This window comes from Chiloscyllium punctatum, chromosome 38 (genome assembly GCF_047496795.1).
Source record: "Chiloscyllium punctatum isolate Juve2018m chromosome 38, sChiPun1.3, whole genome shotgun sequence".
Lineage (NCBI taxonomy): Eukaryota > Metazoa > Chordata > Chondrichthyes > Orectolobiformes > Hemiscylliidae > Chiloscyllium > Chiloscyllium punctatum.
In genome coordinates, this window is record NC_092776.1 from 32164097 (window position 1) to 32189351 (window position 25255).

A 25255-nucleotide genomic window follows, 5' to 3' on the forward strand; every position below is an offset into this window, starting at 1 on the left:
CCTTTCACCCTAGTCTTGAAAGCACCTACCATAGGGAAATGCCATTAACCTTTATCTGTACCCCTCATAATTTTATAAACCTTTATAAGGTCATCACTCAACTTCCTATGTCCCAGTGAACAAAGTCCAAGCTTATCCAGCCTCTCCTGAAAATTCAAACCCTTCTTCCTGGCAAAGTCCTGGTAATTCTCTTCTGAACCCTCTTCAGCTTAATAATATACTTATTATAACAGGGCCACCAGATCTGAACACAGTACTCTAGAAGAGACCTCACTAACATCCTGTACAACCTCAATATGATGTTCCAATTCCTAAACTCTATGATCTGAGCAATGAAAGCAAGCCAAATGTCTTCTTAAACACCTGTAAACAAACCACAAAGAATTATGTCCCTGACCCTACAGGCCTCTCTATTCTACAACACAACCCAAAACCCTTCTTTAATTGTATAAGTTCTGCCCATGTTTTACCAAAATGCAATACCTCTCACAGAGTCATAGAGATGTACAGCATGGAAACAGACCCTTCGGTCCAACCCGTCCATGCCAATCAGATATCCCAACCTAATATTGTCCCACCTACCAGCACCCGGCCCATATCCTTCCAAACCCTTCCTATTCATATACCCATCCAAATGCCTCTTAAATGTTGCAATTGTACCAGCCTCCACCACATCCTCTGGCAGCTCATTCCATACACGTACCACCCTCTGTGTGAAAAAGTTGGCCCTTAGGTCTCTTTTATATCCTTCCCCTCTCATCCTAAACCTACGCCATCTAGTTCTGGACTCCCTGACCCCAGGGAAAAAACTTGCCTATTTATTCTATCCATGCCCCTCATAATTTTGTAAACCTCTATAAGGTCACCCCTCAGCCTCCGACGCTCCAGGGAAAACAGCCCCAGCCTGTTCAGCCTCTCCCTGTAGCTCAGCTCCTCCAACCCTGGCAACATCCTTGTAAATCTTTTCTGAACCCTTTCAAGTTTCACAACATCTTTCCCATAGGAAGGAGACCAGAATTGCACGCAATATTCCAACTGAGGCCTAAACAACGTCCTGTACAGCCGCAACATGACCTCCCAACTCCAGTACTCAATGCTCTGACCAATAAAAGGAAAGCATGCTAAACGCCTTCTTGACTATCCTATCTACCTGCAACTCCACTTTCAAGGAGCTATGAACCTGCACTCCAAGGTCTCTTTGTTCAGCAACACTCCCTAGGACCTTACCATTAAGTGTATAAGTCCTGCTAAGATTTGCTTTCCCAAAATGCAGCACCTCGCATTTATCTGAATTAAACTCCATCTGCCACTTCTCAGCCCATTGGCCCATCTGGTCCAGATCCTGTTGTAATCTGAGGTAACCCTCTTCGCTGTCCACTACACCTCCAATTTTGGTGTCATCTGCAAACTTACTAACTGTACCCCTTATGCTCACATCCAAATCATTTATGTAAATGACAAAAAGTAGAGGACCCAACACCGATCCTTGTGGCACTACACTGGTCACAGGCCTCCAGTCTGAAAAACAACCCTCCACCACCACCCTCTGTCTTCTACCTTTGAGCAAGTTCTGTATCCAAATGGCTAGTTCACCCTGTATGCCATGAGAGCTAACCTTGCTAATTGGTCTCCCATGGGGAACCTTGTCGAACGCCTTACTGAAGTCCATATAGATCACATCTACTGCTCTGCCCTAATCAATCTTCTTTGTTACTTCATCAAAAAACTCAATCAAGTTTGTGAGACATGATTTCTCACGCACAAAGCCATGCTGACTATCCCCAATCAGTCCTTGCCTTTCCAAATACATGTACATCCTGTCCCTCAGGATTCCCTCCAACAACTTGCCCACCACCAAGGTCAGGCTCACCGACCTATAATTCCCTGGCTTGTCCTTACCACCCTTCTTAAACAGCGGCACTATGTTTGCCAATCTCCAGTCTTCTGGCACCTCACCTGTGACTATCTATGATACAAGAACCTCTGCAAGAGGCCCAGCAATCACTTCTCTAGCTTCCCACAGAGTTCTTGGATACACCTGATCAGGTCCTGGGAATTTATCCACCTTTAACTGTTTCAAGACATCCAGCACTTCCTCCTCTGTAATATGGACAGTTTGCAAGATGTCACCATCTATTTCCCTACAGTCTATATCTTCCATATCCTTTTCCACAGTAAATACTGATGCAAAATATTCATTTAGTATCTCCCCCATTTTCTGTGGCTCCACACAAAGGCCACCTTGCTGACCTTTGAGGGGCCCTATTCTCTCCCTAGTTACCCTTTTGTCCTTAATATATTTGTAAAGTCCCTTTGGATTCTCCTTAATTCTATTCGCCAAAGCTATCTCATGTCCCCGTTTTGCCCTCCTGATTTCCCTCTTAAGTATACTCCTACTTTCTTTATACTCTTCTATGGATTCACTCGTTCTATCCTATCTGTACCTGACATATGCTTCCTTCTTTTTCTTAACCAAACCCTCAGTTTCTTTAGTCATCCAGCATTCCCTACACCTACCAGCCTTCCCTTTCACCCTGACAGGAATATACTTTCTCTGGATTCTTGTTATCTCATTTCTGAAGCCTTCCCATTTTCCAACCGTCCCTTTACCTGTGAACATCTACCTCCCAATCTACCACTCTTCAGTTCATTGATATAAAGAGATCTTGATCAACTGGAATCTTGGACAACCTTCTTCACTGTCCACTATATCACCAAATTTGGTGTAATCCACAAACTTACTAACCATGCCTCTTATATCCTCAGCTAAAATCATTCTTCTAAATGACAAATAAAAGTGGACCCAGCAGTAATCCCTATGGAAACCACTGATCACAGGCCTCCAATCTGAAAACCAACCCTCCACCATCACACACTGTCTCCTGCTATTAAGCCAATTTTGCATCCAATTAGCAAGCTCACCCTGAATCCCGTGAGATCTAATTTGTAAAGCTAGTCTACCTTGCTGAATCCCATCAAAGGCTTTACAAAAGTCCAAGTAACCAACATCTATCGCTCTGCCCTCAGTAATCTTTTTGGTTTCTTCCTCAAAAAACTCAATCAAATCCGTGAGACATGATTTCACTCGTACAAAACCATGCTGACTATCCCTAATTATTCTGTGCCTCTCCAAAAGCACATAAATCCAATCTTTCAGACTCACAGGTTGATAGTTCCCAGACTTCTTGGCTTTGATTCCACCTTTGGGCATCTGTCTGTGTGGAGTTTGCATATTCTCTCCATATCTGTGTGGGTTTCCTCTGGGTGCTCCGGTTTCCTCCCACACAGTCTGAAGATGTGCAGGTAAGGTGGACTGGTCATTTTAAGTTACCTATAGTGGACGCGCAGGGATGTGCAGACGAGGCAAATCAGTCATGAGGAATGCAGGATTACAGGGATAGGGGAAGGGAGTGGAACTATTGGAATGCTCGGTGGGTCGGTATGGGCTCAACAGGCCGAATGGCCTGCTTCTGCACTGCAAGAATTCGATCTATTTCAGTTTATTCCAATCAACTTCTGAAAGTTCTTGTCTCATCCCATTAAAGTTTGCCTTACTTCAAGTAAAAACTTTAATATGAAAGGCTTATCTTTTTCCATAGCTATTTTAAAATGAATAGAGTTACTATAACTGAACCCAAGTGCTCCCCTACTATCACTTCAGTCACTTGCCCTGTCTTATAATCCAAGAGAAGATCAGGTTTTGCTCCTTCTCCAGTAGGAATATTTTGCTATTGATAAAGAAAATATTCTTGAACACACTTAATAAATTCTTCATCATCTAAACCTGTAACACTACGGTAGTACCAGTCAATGTCTGGAAAATTAAAATTATCTATTACAACCTTATTATTCTGATATATCTGAGACCTCTTGACATATCCATTCCTCAATTTTCCTTTGCCTATTGGGGAGGAAATACAATACAAACCCATTAAGATGATAATTCATTTTTTTTCCTCATTTCGACCCATATATTTTCATGGGACAATTTTTCAGAAATATATTCTCTAGTTACAGCAGCACCAGCAGTAATGTTTTCCTTAATCAAAAACCCCCTCCTCTTCTGCCTTTCTTTCTTCAGCATCTGAAAGCCAGTCTTGTCCAACCCAGCAATGATGCCCAAATCCCATGTTCCCAAATGGACCCGGAGTTTATCAGCCTTACTTGTAAGAGCCCTCGCATTGAAATACATCAAGTTCGATTCTTCAGCATTATTTCATTCTCTGAGTTGCTCTTGTCTGACTTTTTTAAGTAATGATTTGGAGATGCCAGTGTTGGACTGGGGTGTACAAAGTAAAAAAATCACACAACACCAGGTTATAGTCCAACAGGTTTATTTGGAAACACTAGCTTTTGCAGCGCTGCTCCTACATCAGTGAGTGCAACCACCTGATGAAGGAGCAGTGCTCTGAAAACGAGTACTTCCTAATAAACCTGTTGGACTATAACCTGGTGTTGTGTGATTTTTAACTTTAAGTAACTTGTTCTTTTTCAGATTCAAAGCCATCCTCATCTATCTTCCTATTTTCTCTGCCACTTAGAATCCCTCCAACCCCCTCCTCCAGTAGTTTACTGTCTCCTTTAATAGAATTAATAAAACTTCCCACTCGGATATTGGTCCCTTTCCACTACAGGTGAAACCCATCCTTTTTTAAACTGGTCTTTTCTGCCCCAGAAGAGATCCCAAGGATCCCAGAAACTGAATCCATGAATATTACACCCATCTCTTCAGCCATTTATTTACCTCCTCCATGTTTTTATTCTTTCTCTCATTTGAGCTTGGCACTGGGAGTAAACCAAAGACTACTACTTTTGAGGGTCTTTTTTTTAATCTGCTAGCTAACCTCTTATATCCACTCTGGAAAGCCTTAATCTTTTCCCTAACCATGTCATTCCTAGCAATGTGTACAATAACTTCAGTTTCTCACTCTCCCCTTTAACAATATGCTTCAAACTTTTGCTGACATCCATAATCCTGGCACCAGCAAAGCAACGTACTATCCTAGATTCACGTTCACTGCTGCAGAATCTTCTGTCGGTGCCCTTGATAATTGTTCTTTTAAATTTTGTCACACCCTGCATGACATAAGATTCATTCTTAGTGCCCAAGAGCTGACTGCCTCTTATTTTCTTCTGACAGACTATTCTTTTCAACAGTACCCAAAACTAAGTAACTGTTTGAGAGAGGAATAGACACAGGAGACTTCTGAACTACCTGCTTACTTTTCCTGACAGTCATCCATCTATCTGACTGACTGATCCTACTGTGTAATCACTTATCTAAATCTATTCGCCATCTAACTCTGTCTGTTGTATGTCCTCAATGACGTTAAGCCAAAAAAGAAGCGGTTTATAATTGCACTTTATATATAAAATAAACTATCTTTCCTTATTCAAAGAATACATACTAACTATGCAAAAAGTAAGAAATTAAAAAAAAGCAAACATATAAATCTTAAATAAATTCAAACACTTAACTGAACAGTCAAATTTAAAAAATGACTCAAGTGGTCCAGCAGACAGCTTTCAATTAAAAAAAAACTCACTCGACAGCCTCCAAAAACTCTGTAAACACAATCTCGTGTTTAAAACAAAACTCCTCTGCGATTTAAAAAAACCTCAAACAATTTAAAAACACTCTCTCTTCTATGCGCATAGTTTTAGAGGAAAAACCCCGAGCTGTCCAAGTATATGCCTCTCCAAAACAACTGTTAACAGAACGCTGTTTGAAAAAGGATTATGCACTTTTTCCTTTTATTTTTTGAGTTTTTGACTATACACAAATCAAAAATGAATCTAAACAAAAATCTTATACTACTGAAATGTTACAACTGTAAGAAATCTAGAAGTAAATCTAGATATAAGCCTACAATCTCAGCAGCAGCTGCAAGATCCACGCTACACTCAGTTCACCATTTTAGAATCCAGTGTACTGTTATAACCAAATGATGTGCTGAGCATATTAGAGGATTTCATAGACTATTTTATATTGTTACAAGATTTCTTTATTGTAGTTAGAAAATCCATTTTTATCCAGGTAAACATGAAATGAGACTGCCATAGGCTGGTACTTGTTAAGATTACATTTTCAATGTAGTTCCCAAATGGATGGTCCTGTTAATAATGTATCCATTACCAGAAATCATAAGCTCTATTTCTGCTTCACCCACTGACCTATTGCAGTGTGCTAATTACTGCTGCTGAGCCAGCAAAAGAAATAAACATGGTCTCAAATGCAACAAGGATGTAAAACAAACTACATCCACTCACCTGTCCTGTTATACATTCCATCCATTATATGCCCCACCACCGTTCTGCACTCCACCTAATCTTTTCTTCCACTCACTTGGGGAAAAAAAATTGAGGAATCCATATAATAGGTAGCCGAACCAATATCACTCATTTTATAACTCAGTTTCTCCACCTTTCTTCTCAGAAGCACAATCTACCTCATTTTGTCCTATAGGTAATACAAGAGTTTGGATGAAAAATCACATTTCCTTTTTAAAGTGACAATTTTATTATAACTTACCATATAGCTGAGTAAACATCATGTCATTTGCAGTTTGTTACTGTGGATCTTCATCAATGTAAGAATCAGAAAGCTCCATGCAAACTAAAAATTGGCTTGCTGTAGCTAGCATCATTTAATTTACACTGCAACACTGAAAGAACTTGAGTTTATTTGGACCTGTTACAACCTCAGAATGTCTCAAGGAAATGTAAAGCAAATGCATTGTTACATTTGCTGTGTTGAGAACTCACAATCTAATTTAACAAACAAGAGGTAAATTTGCTTTAGCTTGCTGATTTAGAGGGAAATGTTGGCCAGGACATCAGGAGAATCCCTGCAAATACTGCCAGATACCTTTCATGTATGTCTAAATAAACAGAGTTAATTTCATATTTCACCCAAACGACACTACGTCCATAAATCCAGAACCCTCTCAGTGCTGGACTAAAGTGTTAGCCTAGTTGCTCAAGTGAGATATTTAGATTCTAGGTTTTATCACCCGGGTGTAAAAATCCCTACCATTGAGTCAGTTTGGCATTGTGCTATGGTTGAAGCAAATGCAATGCAGGATCAAGTCTAATTTTAATCTTTGAGCTAGAATTTAGAAAAGCTACCAGCCCAGATTATTAGATCAAATGATCAAGAGATTCTTCAATAATCACTTCCATTTTTGTTAAAGACCAAATGACTGTACAATCTGCTTACCTTCACAAATTCGATCCAATCGCTGTCGCTTCACTTTGTGCTTGTCCATCAGAGACATCAGCAATGCTATTTAATGAATTCCTCCCAATATAACAAGCAATGAGGGTTTGAGGTGGTCACAATTCAGGTGAATCCACGGTAGCTCATATGCATAACTCCAATCCAAATCCTGAAAAGAAATTCGAAGACAAGAGAATAGTCCATGAAACTGGAACCAAGTGAAAATTTAAGACAAAATTTATACTAAGATCATGACAAATAAAACTTAGAACACTTCATCACATCAACATCCCAATATTCTACAAAGTATAAATTACATTTACAAATATACACAAAATTGATGAAAAATCTTTTCACTTGTGTATTCTATCAATAAACGGCATCTCGAATGCAATAATTTATGTTCTAAACAGCAGAGTCTAGCTTGTGTAATTAAATATTTCTCAGTAAGGTGACTATGTGCACTAATTCAGTCATTTAATGGTTAACTAACCTATTGAGTATGCAATAAAACCTTGCACCTCACTTACACAAAACCAAGACAATAGTTCTCAGCTAGAATAGCAGCCAAAATCAAAATCAGGGACTTTCTGATAGCTTGTGACTTTTGCTGATACCATAATAATTAGATAACCATGAAACTATGCAAGATCTTCATTAATAAGCAGTTTAATGGTGAAGTAGAAGACCCCAAGAAACCAGTCTGCCATCTGTACTCTCAACCAATCCACCACCATACTAAATGGAGGTCAGGGGTTAAAACGTATATTGATTTTGATGCAACACTCGAGGTAAATATCTAATCCCTAACCATGCTTCCCTTGTGATACACTTGTTAAACTATTTAAGCAATGCACTGACAGGAGTAGAACTCTGACTCAATTAAGCTATGCTACATACCACAACATATCACAGCATCTTCCTGTCACTATTACAATTGTATGATGTAACCTCAAACCAATCACAGTACAGAATGGGTCCTTTGATGGATAATACTAGTAATAACCTCCTTTCCTTGAGAGAATACAAAGCTTATATGTTGATTAAATATGTTATTCAGCACAAAGGCGCCCACAATAAATAGATACAATTGCGGTTTTGACCTCGTAAAGGCTGAGGTTAAAGTGAAAAGAAGCTTGCTGAAATCAGAGCTGGAATTTCAATGATTATCCACACGTATTTATTCTTATACATCATTTTTTTTCTTCCCCTAATCTTAAGATTTTACGTACAACAACTCCAAATTCAGTCAGTTTCGGACACTGTATTCATGAGAACAATCACATTCAGTAGCAGCAGCTTAAATAATTGCAAGAAATCTATCCAATTCAGAAGAATTTGCACAGACCAACATGCTGCCATTATTTGAAAATGTTCCAACAGTAAAAGAACTTAGCTTCAAAAGGAGAGCAAAGAGAAAGCATATGGAGTTTATGGCAAACATTATAATTCCCAATAATCAAAACTACCATCATACTGAGCCATTGGAGCTGTCCGAGACACAAATTCAGTAGATAACTAACATATTGCTTCAAATCTGCTTTTGTTTAAGACAACCAGGACAAAAAGAAACAATTGCTGGTAAAAAGCTATTACTGCTACATTAGAATAATAAACTTCCAACTTCAGTTCAAAACACATTATGTTATAGGTTGGGGAACATGGCGCCACAGTATCAAAATGACAATGCACATGCAATTTTCAGAAGATAGTATATTAGCTCAATGAGAAAAGCTACTAGAATGAAATTATTTGATGAATAACTTTTCTAAGATCAAATCAGCATTGCCATTCATTGATGATTTAAAAGGTACAAAGAGTTTTAAATAGTAAAAACAGGCCGTATAGTCCATTTTGCCTTTGCTAGGTCTCAAAAGTGCTTTGCACCTCATACACTGAGTCTCTTAGCTTTCAATATTTATCAAATTCCTTTAAGAGCAATGTGAATTCCTCTAACATTACTGTTTCTAGTATAATTTTTGTGGCTTCCTGTGTGAAAGAAATTCTTTTTATTTTTGCCTATTTTGGTGACAATCTTAAATTTATGCATAAGATGGAGGTTTTACTATTTCATCAGCTGTGCTTATTCCTAATTGCTCCTGAGAAGGTAGTGATAAGGCACCTTCTTGAATCACCTACAATATTAAAGTCAACTGTAGTCCACAGTACACCCACAATTCAGTAAGGGGGTTCCAGGATTTTGACTTGTAATAATGAAGTCACAGCAATATAGTTCCAAGTCAGGATGGTGTTTGGCTCAAAGTGAAACATGTAAGTGACCAAGTTCTTGTGCCTGATGCTCTTGTCCTTCCAGCTGGTCAAGGTCATGGCTTTGGAAAGTGCTGTCAAAAGGAGCCTTGGCAATTAACCGCAATATATCTTGGAAATGGAGCACACTGTTGCCACTTTACATTGGTGGTGGAGGGAATGAAAGTTGGTGCGTGAGGTGCCAATCAAGCAGACTTTATCCTGGATGATGTCAAGCTTCCTGAGTGGTGTTGGAGCTGTACTCATTCAGACAAGTGCATACTACTTCATCACATTCCTGACTTGAGCCTAACAAAGGGCAGACATGCTTTGGGGATCAGATGTGTTGCTTACCATAGATGTCCTAGCCTCTGACCAAGTCTTGCAGGCACTGTTTGTATGCATGTACAGAGCCATTGTCATTTTCAGTACCAAGGAGCCGGTCTGATCTTAGTCCAATACACCATGCTATCAGTGCGCTAAGACCAATTGAAATGTTTTTGTCTTACTTACTTTGCCACAACCTGCTTCGGTTTTGAACACATCTGTTCTCCTCATAACCCTCTTTCTTTTAATACATTAACCAGACAACCAGATTTACTCAGCCACAACCAGTCTGCCATTACAATTGATTGAATTAATATAGAAATTACAATCCTGTAAGGATATGAACTGTCAGATTGGCAACACAGCCAAAGAAAATATCTCTTAACATGCAAGATGTTTGAAGGATTGTTAATATACTAATCCAGAATACTAAAGTGTATAAACATCCAAGGAAATGGAGGACATACTCAATCATGGCACAGAACTTGGACTAGAACAATTTCACCAGTGATGAAAAACTATATAACAAAGTATTCATTATCATGCTGTAGCAGACAGGCAACAGGATAATTCAGAACGTAAATAGTGCCAAGGGATTTAAAGTGTATTTTAACAATTGAAGGATTTCCACTTACCTACTGGAACAATTAAAGAGATTACCCTGTCCAAGTACTTCCAGAAGAGCACATTAATATTCTTTGAGTCTTTAACTGCTGCACATTTTTAAAATGCCAAATATTAAAAAGTTGAAGCAGAGAAAAGGATAGAACCCAATTTCCTTAGAGCAGTTTCTGAGAAAGAAGTCAGTTCATTTTGAATGATATTCTGCACATTAAATTTTGCCATGCCGTTGGATTTTGAACTAGCCACAGAAAAACTGAGTGGCATTATGTGCCTGCAAATTATCTTGGCCCTTTTGCACGAAAATCTCTATTTAAATCCCATTTGGGAAGAAGGGATAAAAGGTAGACTTTCAGTTTACTCCTGATAAGTTTCTTATTACATTGAAAATACAAATAACCCAGGTTATTTTGAATTCAGCGAAATAAATATAACAAGAAATAAGGGATTTTGCACATTAAACTATCAGGTGATTGAAACTAAATGCAATTGAAATAACAGCAGATTGTATGCAGTTCAGTTAATTCAGGTCATGTTAAGGTTGCTCATTGTATTCGTCCTGCTAAAATCATTGTCTTATTCTCCTGTTAATTTACTGTTTAATTTGTAGGACTAGTCTAGGTTATAAAAGGTCAGGAGCTGGTTTACAGATAACAGGATCGCATAATCCAAGTCAGAAGACAGGAAGGCAGTTAATGCCTCCTCCGTCAGCCTGTTACAAATTCAATGTACTTCAAACTTTAGGATCAGCTGCTTTCTCCTCAAGTTCAGATATTTCAATGGTTTTAACTCAAATATCTCGAGTTGTCTTGGCACATTTATTTAAAAGGGGAGGTATTCTGTAGCTGTGAAAGATTTTACTAGTTAAGCAAGGTACATAAAATAATTTATTGCTGACTTTGAGAGAACCAAAGCAATGCCTGCTTAAGGATACTGTAATAAAGACTGCCATGATTTAAAGTCAAAATACTTCTCCTCTGGTATATGAATGAATCATCATCCTTATTCTTTCCTCCCAATCCAAATAATTAGTAAACATGTTTTCTTCCAACACACACACACACACACTTAGCATTTCATTCTCTTTTAGTTCTGTTAAATTTTCCTTCCTCTTTCTTGCACATTTGCAAGTGCACACAATTTTTACTCACTGTTTTCTTTGAGGTCTGATTTGCTGCAACTTGTAATAACAATACTGAGCCACTCATTAATTGTCATAACAGGAACACAAATGGTATGCATAATCCGTTAATGCCACATTGGAATGTGCAAATTTGGTGCTCGTTGAGTCAGCAAGGGATCCATAAAAGCTTTGTTCACAAAAGAGGCCTTTTAGATTGTTGCTGATAGCATGAGGGAACAGCAAAATGCCTTCCACATTGTTGAAAGGCAATTTGCTAATAATAAACAGTTCTCAGCATGCTTTAGTAATGATAATATGTGCAGGATGTGCACTATGTTTCCAGCAGTACACATTAAATGGTATGTGCAAGGTGGTGTTGAATTGAAGGAGAAAGTGAGGACTGCAGATGCTGGAGATCAGAGCTGAAAATGTGTCGCTGGAAAAGCGCAGCAGATCAGGCAGCATCCAAGGAGCAGGAGAATCAACGTTTCGGGCATTCCTGAAGAAGGCCTCATGCCCGAAACGGGTCGATTCTCCTGCTCCTTAGATGTTGCCTGACCTGCTGCGCTTTTCCAGCAACACATTTTCAGCAGTAGTGAATTGAAGACAAACTCCAAACTAGACTAACGGGATCATGACTCTTACATGCCTCAATTATCCAAGAAGGTAATGAAGGGGTATGAGCTCCCTCCAATTATTGAGGCTTGGGACACCTGCTTTAGGAAGCAAAACATCTCTGTTTAATCTGGATTTTTATTTATTACAATTTTTTTAGGCATAAATTTCATCGGCCTCAAACTTTGTTAAAAGTAAGGTAAGATCTAAAGAAGAATGAGGGCATTTTATTATCCATTGCTTGAAAAATGTCAAATGTTGGAATATTGATTTAAATTTTCCATGTGACTCACAAAGGAGCCATTCTACACAAGTGTGATACAATACTCTCCACTTACCTGGATGAGTGTACCTCCAATAACATTCAATAAGTCAGTCACCATCTAGAACAAAGCAGACTGCTTGATTGGTATCCCATCCACAAATGATCTCCATCACTAACACTCACTAGAACTCGTGTGTAACATCTACAAGATGCACAGTAGAAATTCATCTTCCAAATTCACTACAATCTACAAGGACATAGAATCCATAGAAACCCTACAGTGTAGAAACAGGCCCTTCAGCCCAACAAGTCCACATCGACCCTCCGAAGAGCATCCCATCCAAACCCACACCTCATTACTCTACATTTACCCCTGACTAATGCACCTGACCTATACATCTCTGAACACTATGGGCAATTTAGCATGGCCAGCAGATATATGGGAACAGGGTTAGGATTAGTTCCTCTCCAAGCCACTCATCATCCTAATTTATCAACATGTTGCCATTCTTTCAGAGTTGTGGTATTAAAATCCTGAAACTCACTCCCAATGGCATTGTGGGTCTATCGCACATGGTCTGCAGCAGTTCAAGACGACAGCTCACTACCACCTTCTCAAGGGTAACTAGGGATGAGCAATAAATGTTTGCTCAGCCAGTGATGTTTATGTCCTGTGAATGAATAAAAACAATATTGTAACTTACAAAGACAAAACTTTGCTTCATTTCTGTTATAAATTATAACACATTAGAAAGGGTGAGCAATGTTTAAATTGTGGACAATTCTTGGGATCTTCTGTGGATCTGAGAGTGGTGCAACTCTGACCTCCTGAACAAGGCGTTCTAAGATGTGCACACAGATAAGACCAGTTGCAGCCTGTATGTGTTGAAGTATTTCTGCAATCATTTATTTCCCTGTCCTGCCAAAAACAAACTGCTATTAGTGACTCCTAGGCTTAGGATTCAACTTACATAATGAAACAATAATTGGCTTGTTGTACACTGCTGGAGTAATCACCATTTCACTGGTCAAAACCACACATCAATCCTTTGGGGACTGCTGCCATGGTGGGCTTTGCTCAATAACAGCCAGTCCTTCCCACCCTTGACCAGTGATTCCTGAACATGGCAAACCTTGATCCATCACAGAGTCCTGTCAACTATTCAAAGTCTGGGAGAAGATTTGAGCTCGGGCGCTCGTTGTTGTGGTTCTGTTCGCCGAGCTAGGAGTTTGTGTTGCAGACGTTTCGTCCTCTGTCTAGGTGACATCCTCAGTGCTTGGGAGCCTCCTGTCAAGTACTTCTGTGACGTTTCCTCCAGCATTTATAGTGATTTGTACCTGCCACTTCCGGTTGTCAGTTTCAGCTGTCCGTTGCAGTGGTCAGTATATTGGGTCCAGGTCGATGTGCTTATTGATTGAATCTGTGGATGAGTGCCATGCCTCTAGGAATTCCCTGGCTGTTCTCCGTTTGGCTTGTCCTATAATAGTAGTGTTGCCCCAGTCAAACTCATGTTGCTTGTCACCTGAGTGTGTGGCTACTAAGCATAGCTGGTCATGTCGTTTAGTGGCTAGTTGGTATTCATGGATGTGGATCGTTAGCTGTCTTCCTGTTTGTCCTATGTAGTGTTTTGTGCAGTCCTTGCATGGGATTTTGTACACTACATTGGTTTTGCTCATGCTGGGTATCGGGTCCTTCATCCTGGTGAGTTGTTGTCAGAGAGTGGCTGTTGGTTTGTGTGCTGTTATAAGTCCTAGTGGTCGCAGTAGTCTGGCTGTCAGTTCGGAAATGCTCTTGATGTATGGTAGTGTGGCTAGTCCTTTGGGTTGTGGCATGTCCTCATTCCGTTGTCTTTCCCTTAGGCATCTGTTGATGAAATTGCGGGGGTATCCGTTTTTGGTGAATACATTGTATAGGTGTTCTTCTTCCTCTTTTTGCAGTTCTGGTGTACTGCAGTGTGTTGTGGCCCTTTTGAACAGTGTCTTGATGCAACTTATTTTGTGTGTGTTGGGTAGTTGCTTGAATTTCAACTTGAGCAAGGTTGCAAAACATACCCAGTGAACTCAAGACATTTAAGTTCTAGCTACAAGATTGTTATCTGTGGGTAAGAGTTCAATATTGTCACAGCCAATGTGTTCTCTGTACAAATGCAGGCTCATTGGAATTCTGTGCAAAAAGACACAAGTACTGTTAGAACTGTTTCTCTAATAGGGAAAGGAAAAAAAGAAATTATTTTGGCTGTAAGCAGAGTTGTAAAGTATAGCTTTATATTTTCAAATCAATTTGCATGGTGCAAAATAACATCAATGCTATTATAAATGCCTTCTATATTGATCTCATCAATATTCTGACTTCTGAGAATTCCTATACAACATACATTAGCAGTGCTGGACTTACTGGAGAACACATTGCAGATTTGCAAGTGATAAAGTGATAAATTGGACTGGAAGTTCAATTTCCTTCTGTTCATTTGCCACAAAGGCTAGATTTCTTCCTCATTCTTACTACTAATTGAAAGGTCCCCTCCATTCAGCACATTACACAATGATAAGATATAAAATCTAGCTAGGAAAGACAAAAGCTTTCAGAATCGCAGAACCAGAACATTTGCATGTGCTTTTAGATTTAAAAAAAGTACTAAATACTTGAGGAGATAAGAGTTGTTTGAGTTTAAATGTATTATTTTAGGCACAAGATAATAATCTGGAGACCTAGTAATTACATAATAATTCTCATATCCCCATTATACAATGTGTATTTTTTCAGTAAGTCAAGTTCAATACTCTCTTTAATGATACTTCACATAATCTTATAAGTAAAGATCACATAAATGTGCTGCTTAGCAAACTCTCAGTGTTTTACTGGAGCCTATAATCCTATTTTTACAGTCATTCCAAAATGTCCTTTAAAAAGAAACTCTTGTGTGTTTTAAATGACTGTAATAGCTGAGTCTTTGCACACAGTAACTCTGTTCTGTGGTCAGGCTGGATGATGCATGCAAAACGTAGCAGTGAACTTTCAACTTGGGTTCCTGGGTTCAAACTCGATCCAGATAAAACTCTGCCTCTATCCATCTCTATCTCTCTGGGTTTCTTTCTCAGCTCTTTGACAATAGCCACAGTTCTTAAATGGTAATGAGTTTAATGAATTCTGACAAGACTGGTTTATAGTGGAACTGCTGTTGGCTGGGCCAACCAATATTTCAGCAACCAGCCACACAGAACAGCCTATTGGCACCAATATAAACAGCTAAATAATGGGACAATCATACCAGACGCAGGCCATTTTCAATACCCCTAAACAGCCTCCACATGAAAGAACATCTGGCTACTAATTTCTACCTAAACACTTGTGGCTGTAATAACTTTTTCCTACATCAAAGAGGGTTCTGCACTGGCCAGCATGAATACACTAAAGCTTGTGAACAATTGTTCATTTGAGATCATTTCCATAAAATTGCCTTGGCTATTTGTTGGCCTAATCTAATTAATTTCTCATTTTATTACAATAGCTTTCTTATCAGACATTAGAACAATATCTTGTACTGCTTATGTAGAACTAGTGTGGCTTCCTGTTTAGGGCAACTTGACTTAACAATCTTCAATAACTGTTTTCAAACTACCCAATAACCAAATTCTCATTCCAGCCAGTGCAACAAGCTCATAATCTACTTAGCTGGAACTGTATCCCTGCATGCATTAGCCAGTTAAATTTTCTTTTATATTCAGGAGCTGGTCCATTCAGTTCAGTTTTATCAGCTCAATAAATACCTTGCTGCTGACACAATGCCAGAACTTCTAGTCTGCATGAAAATTCGCCAAACACATCTTGCAAATCAGATGGATATTAAAACCAATTCATCATCAAGACAATTTAGCTTAATCTCCCTGGGCCAGCAGTTTGCAATTTCATGAGCCCAACTTTGTTGCTTTACTTTCAAAGGATAAGCTGATGACTTCTAAAAATTGCCCGCTGAAGAACCACATTGAAAACCAGTGTGTCTATCGAGATTTCAGTCAAGAGAAGGCTGACAGTAGGTTTGCATATCTTTGAGTTGGATGTAGTTGAATTGTCAAAAATACAAACCAATACAATAGCAGTGGCTCTTCCACCAACATGTGTTCATATGTGACGCTGTGACACTTGTTACATATGAGTTAGTCACTCGTGTCAAATATTCCTTCTGATGACCTGCTACATATTGTTGCAGTTTAATTAAAATTAATTGTATTAATGTTATTGCTGCTGAGAACAAGTGAGCATATACGACAGTCTACAAACAACTGACTCATGGATGCTGCTCTCCAGTAATGCGTTAGAACAAGACCAATATAAAACACTGGATGAACTATTAGTGGCAGGCAACAAATCTATTACTGATGGAGCTGTTGGTTGGAACAATTTGAGTTGATGGATTGAGAGCATCATACAAAATAAGTATTGTTATAAGAATAAAATGCATGGCCAAGAGTGTAACACCTTTCCTAGAGTATATTGACAGTAATGTACTAAATAAACCCAGTGACAATTCTAAAACATTAACCTTTTCTTTTCAGATACTGATTAACCTGTTGAGTGTCTCCAGCATTTTTAGCATGCCTGGTTTCTCCACTCTTTGAACTGTTCAAATACCTTCAGAGCTTCAAGGAACAGAATCAAGTTATTATATTCCCCAATTTCATTCGTTGCTCCCTCCACCCTGCAGAAAAGTTGTAATTTTCATGCAGCACTATGGGAGTTACAGAAAAGTGCTAGCCCCCCCCCCCATCAACAACTTCAACACCTATTTGTTATATTCTTCTACTCTTCTGTAACTCAATTGCAATTAGATCTATGTAACTTTCAGAAGAGAAAAATCATTACTGAGTTGGCCCTTCTACAGTATCGTATTTTGCTTCACACAAAATAATGCAGGACTATGACTGAACCAAACCTAACAAATTAATCGATGCAATTTTTCTTCTGGGTATATTGGAAAAAGGCCACTTGTGTTCAACATAACATTCTGCTTCGCTTGGCTAAACTCAACCCTTTTGCCACTTTATGAGAACTTGTAAATGGAGCACAAGGTTGTAAAAAACACTCTGCAATTTATTAGAAAACTATATGAGGAATTTAAAGCAGAATTAGATAGTCATTATGAAGAATATGTACCAATACCAGTACATGATTGATTGTGAAAAATGTTGAAAGAAAGATACTTCATATAGAAAGGGTGTAAGACTGGGATCCAGACTGACAAACACGTATTTCCAACAGGACTAACCAATCAGATGCTGAAACGCTGGGCCATTTTTAACTCCTTAGCTCAGGGACACAGAAACTAATTAAGAGGTCCCTCTGGTTGAAACTGGATAATTTAGTGTGGACAAGGGATCAACATGGACTTCACCGATAGAGCTTAATGCTACACGGTTAATATTTAAAGCCAAGCCTGAAATGTAGGTAACATGTTAAGAATGTGAAAGAAAAGCACATTTATTCACTTTAAGTAAATTATTTATCTTAAACTTCCCAGTTAATCACAAATTAGAGGGTACATGTCCTCAGTCTGAATATTTACGAATCTTTTCAACGACATTCTGCCCTGGAGACTACAACTGTAAATCTTGTTCCAGTTTACAATATTCATTTGCAGATGATCATGAACTATCATCTACATGTCTATTCACATCACGAGTAATACTCCAGGCAACAGCCAGAATACCATTTAACCAGTCTATTTTAAAGAGTAGTTCATAACATGGAACACGGCAAGGTAAACTCCAGAAATACAAAGTGGATGCAAAATGGATTAAAAAGCAAGTAATGTTGCTGCACATGAACAAATTCATTTAATGTTGCTATCAATAGACTGGCAGTAAAAAATAAGCTCATTTAACAGACAAGACAGAGCTAAAACAGCATATTGTTCAATGACCACCAATTTGATCAGAAATATTTAAATATTGATAAGGTTATACAAAGTTTTTCTATGAAAGTAGGATATTTCACTTATTATGTGTTTAACTTGCCATAACATTCATAACATCCCAACTACAGAAATTCTTGAAGCTAACAATATCATACTATAGGAATCGTTTCAGGGTGGAATGATGTAGCATCAGTTCGCTTCCACAGAATGGACCAAAAAACACTCTTACAAATGGAAAGTGCCTGCCACACGAAGAGGTGTAGGCTCATTATTCATGAGGACCACCAAATCTCTTCCTCATTTTGAAGCTGTCACTGAATGGAGAAATGCCTCTTCCATCATCCTTTGCCTGATAGAATGCATACATTTACACAAAGGTGTGCACAATTTGAGAGAAAGTCCCACTAGGGAATTAGAATAAACAGAGGAAAACACACTCTGTAACTATACTAAGAGAATGAATAAAATCATCCGCCTCCATACTGTTCTGTCCCATAGTTAACAGAAATCTTCTTTCCAAACTTTGCACATTTGGTTCAGCATAACCTCAATGATAATTGTAAACTGCAAATCTTAAATACACCCTGGAGGAACAATTTTACACATGCTGTACTGTATATCTCAAACACACAACAAATGCAAGGCTTTTAAGTGTGAAATGTTATGGAAAATATCTAAGTACTTGCTTCTGGGGTTTGAAATTTAGATAGGACTGGAAATGATGCTCTAGTTGTAGTACAAAGCAAGGAATGAGAAAATTCTCCTCACGACCTTCAGTATAATTAAAAATTCTGAGGAAAAGCATTGGTATTACTCAAATCACATTCAGCCATAATTTAACAAGAGTCAGGTAATGTGCTGCAAAATACAGATAAAATGTACTGCAGAAATAAAAACACATTTAAAATGGGTGTGCTGCCTTCCTAAATCTGCTGGGGATACTGCTACAGTAATTTTCACGTTGAGGTGACAAGGCTGAAATATAATGAGGACAATGTGGATACAGTGACACTGGAAACTCAAATTTTTCACAAGCTGTCTTCAGTCTCATGTACTGGCATTGCACTCTCAACATTAGAGAAGACAATGGTAGATAGAGGGGGAAGAGCTTTACTCTCAATACTGTCCTTCTAAGTCTCGGACTTGAAAATAAAAATAGCTGATGAGAAAAAACAAGAGTCTGAGTTTAACACCTTTGCCTGAGGTGGGTTTTGTTGCAGCGAAGTTTTTTAATTAGACAGGAGATTGACATGTGGAGACCCAGCCTCCACAAGGTCCAGGGTGAGTAAGACTCAGGAATGGCTTGCTCACTCTAATACAAGTGGACAAGTAAGGATATCACCCTGTCTCTGGTGGCGAACTGGTCTTGGTGAGACCCATGAAGGGCAAAACCTGCTGGGGTTGCATGCACGGGGACTCCTTCATTTGACCAAAAGAATCAGTGCCCATTGCTAGACACACATATCATCATTCAGTTGTGGTCATGGCTCCTCAGCAGCCCTGGGCCTCTGGTGGGTGCAGCATCCACCACCACCCCAGTGGTGTCAAAGAGCAATGCACAAATGCTTGCCTCTGATTAGCTGACAGCTGTCACTCATGGAAGCGGTGGGATTTCTGCCCCTAATTTTCTTGATCCTGGGGAATACTCACCGCTGTCCATTGAACAACTCAACTGGTCATCAGTTTGTGCAGCTACTTTCTGGGATAGCTTGCCTTAATTTGACAGGGTGTTTGTCTCCGGGACATGGAGGCAACAAGCTGGTTAACATTCCAAAAAAGTGATTGCTGCCTCCAGGATATGTTTAGGACTCAGAAACCGTCTTAGCTCCAGCTTCCTACACCCAAAATGAAAATCCCATTCTAAATTTCAAACTGCGGACTGCAAGAGAATTTTAAAAAAATTATTCCAACCAGAAAACAAGTGATCTTCATGCTACAAACACCCAAACAGACAGTAATAAATCTAAACCTTCACTTCTATCACACACGCAATTGTTCCAAATCTAAGTAAATCCAAGTCCTGCTGTTCTGTCTAGTTAATGTGACTATTTAGTTTTGTGACTTGAAATATACTAAGATCCTGCAGTGCCACATTACTAATACCTTTATGTGCTGTACCACTAAATGGGTTTTATCCTATAACAGGATTTGCAATCTTAAAAATCTGCACAAACACATGCCCTTAAAATGAGCAGTTAAACACTTTCTATAACTAAAAAAAAGGATTGATCTTTATTCATTCAAAATAATGTATTTTTTAAAAAGAAAACTTTGCTCATCTAGCAGAACATTTCTTCAATATCTGTTGACCAACTGGATAGCTCACAGCTGTCATGGAAACTAGGTCAAATGAACAAAGAAAACTGAAGCAGATACCAAATGGGACAATTGACTGGACTTCAGAGCACTCTACTGTTTTTCTTTACAAAATAAACCTTTCAAGAAGAGTTACCTTTAAAGATTGCTATCAGTTTAATAGTGCTGTATGCTGCTTCTAACAACTCACTCTTGACATAGGGCAGACACAGTAGATACTTAAAGTTCTGTCACCTACATATGGTATTCCAGTTGTGATGCTTTAAAAGAAATAAGTTTTAGGTTGCCACAGCAACAACAACAAAAAGAGAGTCTGGTCAACCCTGCAAAGTTTTCCATGCCAATTTTGGAAGCTTGTGCCAAAATTGAGAGCGCTAAACCAACGATCAATTAAGCAACAGCTTGACTTTGCCGGTCACATATGATGTGATGAGTATGGTTAGGTCCCAAACACAATGACCATTCGCATTAGTGAGAAAGGACAACCCAAAGGTAACAGCACAGTGGTATACAGTTGGGAGGAAGTTACACTAGAATTCCCAAACAGTGACTCTCAGGCATCAGATCAAACATGGGAAAAGCATGTCTCTGATTACAACATATTGCTAACAATAACCAGACCCCCTTTAAATTACAAAATCTGCAATAAATTGTAACTCCTCTCCACAGAGCATGGTCCACTCAATATGATTGTAATGGATTTAGTATTTACAGATTATATGTACGTCCTTATTGATGCCAGGCCAATAGATGGATGAAAGAGCCCAACCCTTTTTTTTTGGGTTCAGGAGACCTACATGTATCTGAATGTGGACTAGCATGGAGCTTACACTTGTTTGTCTTTGAAGATTACATCCTTTAGTTTTAGCTCGTCTCTGAATGACCAGAATGAGCATACTAGTTCCTGAAGAAGGGCTTATGCCCGAAACATCGATTCTCCTGTTCCTTTGATGCTGCCTGACCTGCTGCACTTTTCCAGCAACACATTTTTAAATACTAGTTCAGAGACTAGTTGGATGCATTCATGCTACCTGCTTATGGTGATCTTTTTGAGCAGCTATAGTGGATCATCATCTGACCAGTTGTTGGATCTGCTCTGTTCAGTTGTGACCAAAATGTTGGAATCCATGGTGTTGCCACTAATGGGCTTGCTATCTTACATTTTGTAAGAATACATAGACGCAAACTGATTATAGATGGTCCATTTGATTCATCGAAATGTTTCAGGTGTCCATCACCTGGAACCGTATTGATATTTAAAATGGATAAGGAATGTCAGACCTGTTGCAAGCAGTTAGTTTAACTTGCGTGGACTATATTATGCTGTGCCAGTTTCCTAAGGACATCTTTGATAAGTTGCACTGGCACCAGTGTCAATTTTGGCTTATATCATATAATGTCCATTCATTTTTGGATTTACCACTCAAATGGAGGCAAACGCAACCACGTGGTGTGCGAAGTTTACAACGTGTGGTGGCGGACCAGGGTCTGGCAGCTGTATTATTGCAGTTACCTCTTAGATTGCATTCTCACGCTTCTGGGCCATGGCCAGAACTTTAGAAACTTCTTCAGCAACATTGCTTGGTTGGCTCTTCTTTACATACAGCTGTGGAAAGATGTGGCGTGGAATGTAGCTTGCAGATGTCACACAAAGCTGGACACTGCCTTGGTGGGTGAGACAAGCCACACCTCATACAAGATTGTAATGTTGTATTGAAACTGTTGACAGCTATACCAGATGCGCCAGAGTCAGGTACTTGCTGATGCCGCTACAATTGCTCTGAACTTGCATCCTTCGGGTTACTCCAAAAGTACTTTTGAAAAGGATTTGATGGGTGTGGAGACAATGACTAGTTCGAAAATCTTAAATTAGCTTGAGCAAAATCACAGTCCTTGCCTTCATTGTGACACCCAATAGGTTGATGGTTTCATCTGGCTGATGGTTGTATGACATCATCTTAAGCCTGTTTATCTTGAAACTGATTTGATCCTTCGTCAACCTTCTAAAATGTGAAAAATATTGTCAGGATCATTGTCGCCATCATCAGAAGTACAAGAAAAATATTATTTTCCTTAAGCCTGTAGTGCCCAAAGTGAGAAATATGACAACCTGTCACTCTTTGTCAGTTATCTGTGGATCTATAATGAAAAGACAGATTATTTCTTGAAATAACCAAAGCTTTGACAGAAAGTCAATGGACTGACAGAAGACAGGGAGATGCTTGCTTTCCGTCTTTCTTGTCGAGCTTCATGCTTGCTAAAATGTGAGTGTAAAGATCTGAAGTGCAGTGTAATGCTTTTCTGTTTTATTTTGTTGTTAACTTCTCTCTTTTATTAAATGTTGCTCCTCTTCAAAGGCTTATGTTCATAGATTGAATTCACATCAGTAAGGAAGTGAAGATATGTGCGTGTACATGTGTGTGAGAAAGAGAGACAAAGAGAGAGAGATGAGCACCTTTATACTTGAATAGTTGCCTTAAAAAGTACAGGCCTGTCTGGTTTAGAATCTATGCCATAACACAACAAAAAAAAATCTACCAGCTTCTTTGACTGCCTCCAGCAGTCCCTTTAAGGAGAACTGGTTAAGTTGCTTAAAGCTTAAAAAAACTTTACACAATTAACGCAATTTCCCAAGAATAGCTGCAGGACAATTTTGAAATGAAAAGTAAGCTCACGTTACAACAACCCAAAACTTTGTGCTGAATTTGTAAGTAATAAAACATTCAGAACAACCTCCAATTTCATTCAACATCTACAAAAATGGCTCAACTGGCCACAATATCCAACTTCCATCATTGCCGCCTTCCCATCAGGTGCAGCAATGACTTCTTACTGCAAGTTGAAGGACATGGGGCCCCAAGACTGAACTGATGCCAGTCTGTCAGTTAGATCACCAGCCGGTCAAAACATGGCAGAGTGGTGCAAACTCATTGGTTGTGGAGAGGAGAGACGGAGTGTTTTGCTTGCCTCAAGTGTCTCTCAACAAAAGGAGCTACTAACTCTGAGTTGAATTGACTTTACATGTAAATTAAGCACATGATGCTGCACTGCTAAAGTTATAGTCACACCTGTTGATGCTTCTGTTTTACAGGAGTTCAATGTTGAAAATTGGCCCAGGCTTTTTTGGAGAATTTGATGGGTATTCCTCGAGTAAGATCTCATTGTAACTGAAATACTTCATGAAATTCAAAGTACAATCTGTGGTCCTGTTAATTGATCACTTAATTCTTACCTTTGCCAAGCTCATGGTTACTGAAGCTGGAACAAGTTCCTTGATGGTTGGTAACACATTGCTAACTCATTCAAATAATTAATCTTTGTGTCTAGACACTGAGGAAATTGACAAGCCGTTCTGGGTTGAATTTTGTGGCTCAGGACTCTTAGAGTATTCTCAGCCATTTCAGTAGGCATTTGGAAGAGAAGCATGAGAGATCAGCTGATCCAGATCATAAAGAGCCAGACTCTGGGTCTCTCCTGTTGTGTGCGCATCAAGGTCAGCCTGGGATGCTGTGAAAATCCTAGTCAGCTCAGAATGAATGAGCACTAAGAGAGCGATGCAACAACTTGAGATGCTGCCTGATCCAGCCCATCAGCTGGGAGCATGTTTCTAAGTGCAAAATGCCCTTGATGCACCATTACAGGGATAGTTGCCATTGTTCGCTAAGGTGAAGCACTGATGTGAAGGAGTGCCTTATAAATGAGTCAGTGATGAGCTATGAAAGTTTTGAGAAGCTGGCACATGTCAGATGCTATTGCTTATGGATGCAGGGTGCATGTGGCCAGCGCTCATGGTGTGCACCCTGGCATCCCTGATGTCCAACAAGGAGATGATTCGGAGCAAGTGATGAGCTGAAGTCACCAGGTACCCACACTGACTTGCGTGTTGAGAATTCTCAGTGTCTAGTTTGCTCACAGTGGGTGGTAGGATAGGAAACAACATGTTATTGAGGAAAAATCTGAGGTTAATTAGGTCATTAACAAAAAAAATCCCCCTTCATAGACGGCATGTCACTGCCTAGTGGGAACATCAGCTCGATACCCAAACATGAGTTAGGCCTTGCTGGCCATCTTGCCATATTTCCTTGCCATGGCCCACGTTGTTCAGGTCCCTATAAAATTCTGCCTGCTTGCAGATAAGATTTAGAAATATCTATTAGTTTAACAGAAAATAAATTTTTGAATACATGTGCAATGGCACCTGAATATTCTCAAAGGAGATTTCTATGAAGAGAACTCTTCAATGAAATAATGTTGTAAACGCAGAAACTGATAAAAATAAAAATGCAACCTGTTTGTGACAGTTGAGCAGCAAGACCCATGACAATGCATACATTCAGCAAACACGATCGATGCCTTGGTGAGCAAGTATGATTAGTCAATGAAATGCATTTGGCTTCACAACTTATCTGAGACTGACACATTTTAAAGAGAATGAAGTAAAAGAGGAAGTGGTGTAACACGACACACACTACAGATTTAAAACACAAGTTCTCCACGGATATGAGATACAGAATTTTGAGGTAAAAATGCAAGATGTCTAAAGCATTTTTCCATACTGCACTGACAAGGCAGCATGTGCACAGGACCAGGATTACAATGAACACTCCACA

At 39.1% G+C, this 25255-nt stretch overlaps 1 protein-coding gene across 4 annotated transcripts in view; it reads right to left on the minus strand.

Annotated features, from left to right (window-relative positions):
- The window catches only part of LOC140463507 (C-terminal-binding protein 2), a 285613-nt gene that overhangs the window by 166378 nt on the left and 93980 nt on the right, over window positions 1–25255 (minus strand). For 3 of the 4 annotated variants that reach the window (XM_072557560.1, XM_072557562.1, XM_072557559.1), the window contains exon 2: window positions 7220–7388. In XM_072557560.1, coding sequence (XP_072413661.1) covers window positions 7220–7277 — 58 coding nt within the window. In that variant the 5' untranslated portion in view covers window positions 7278–7388. Of the gene's footprint in view, window positions 1–7219; window positions 7389–12962; window positions 13089–25255 lie in introns of those variants that run through there. The other variant, XM_072557561.1, reaches the window with a different exon arrangement.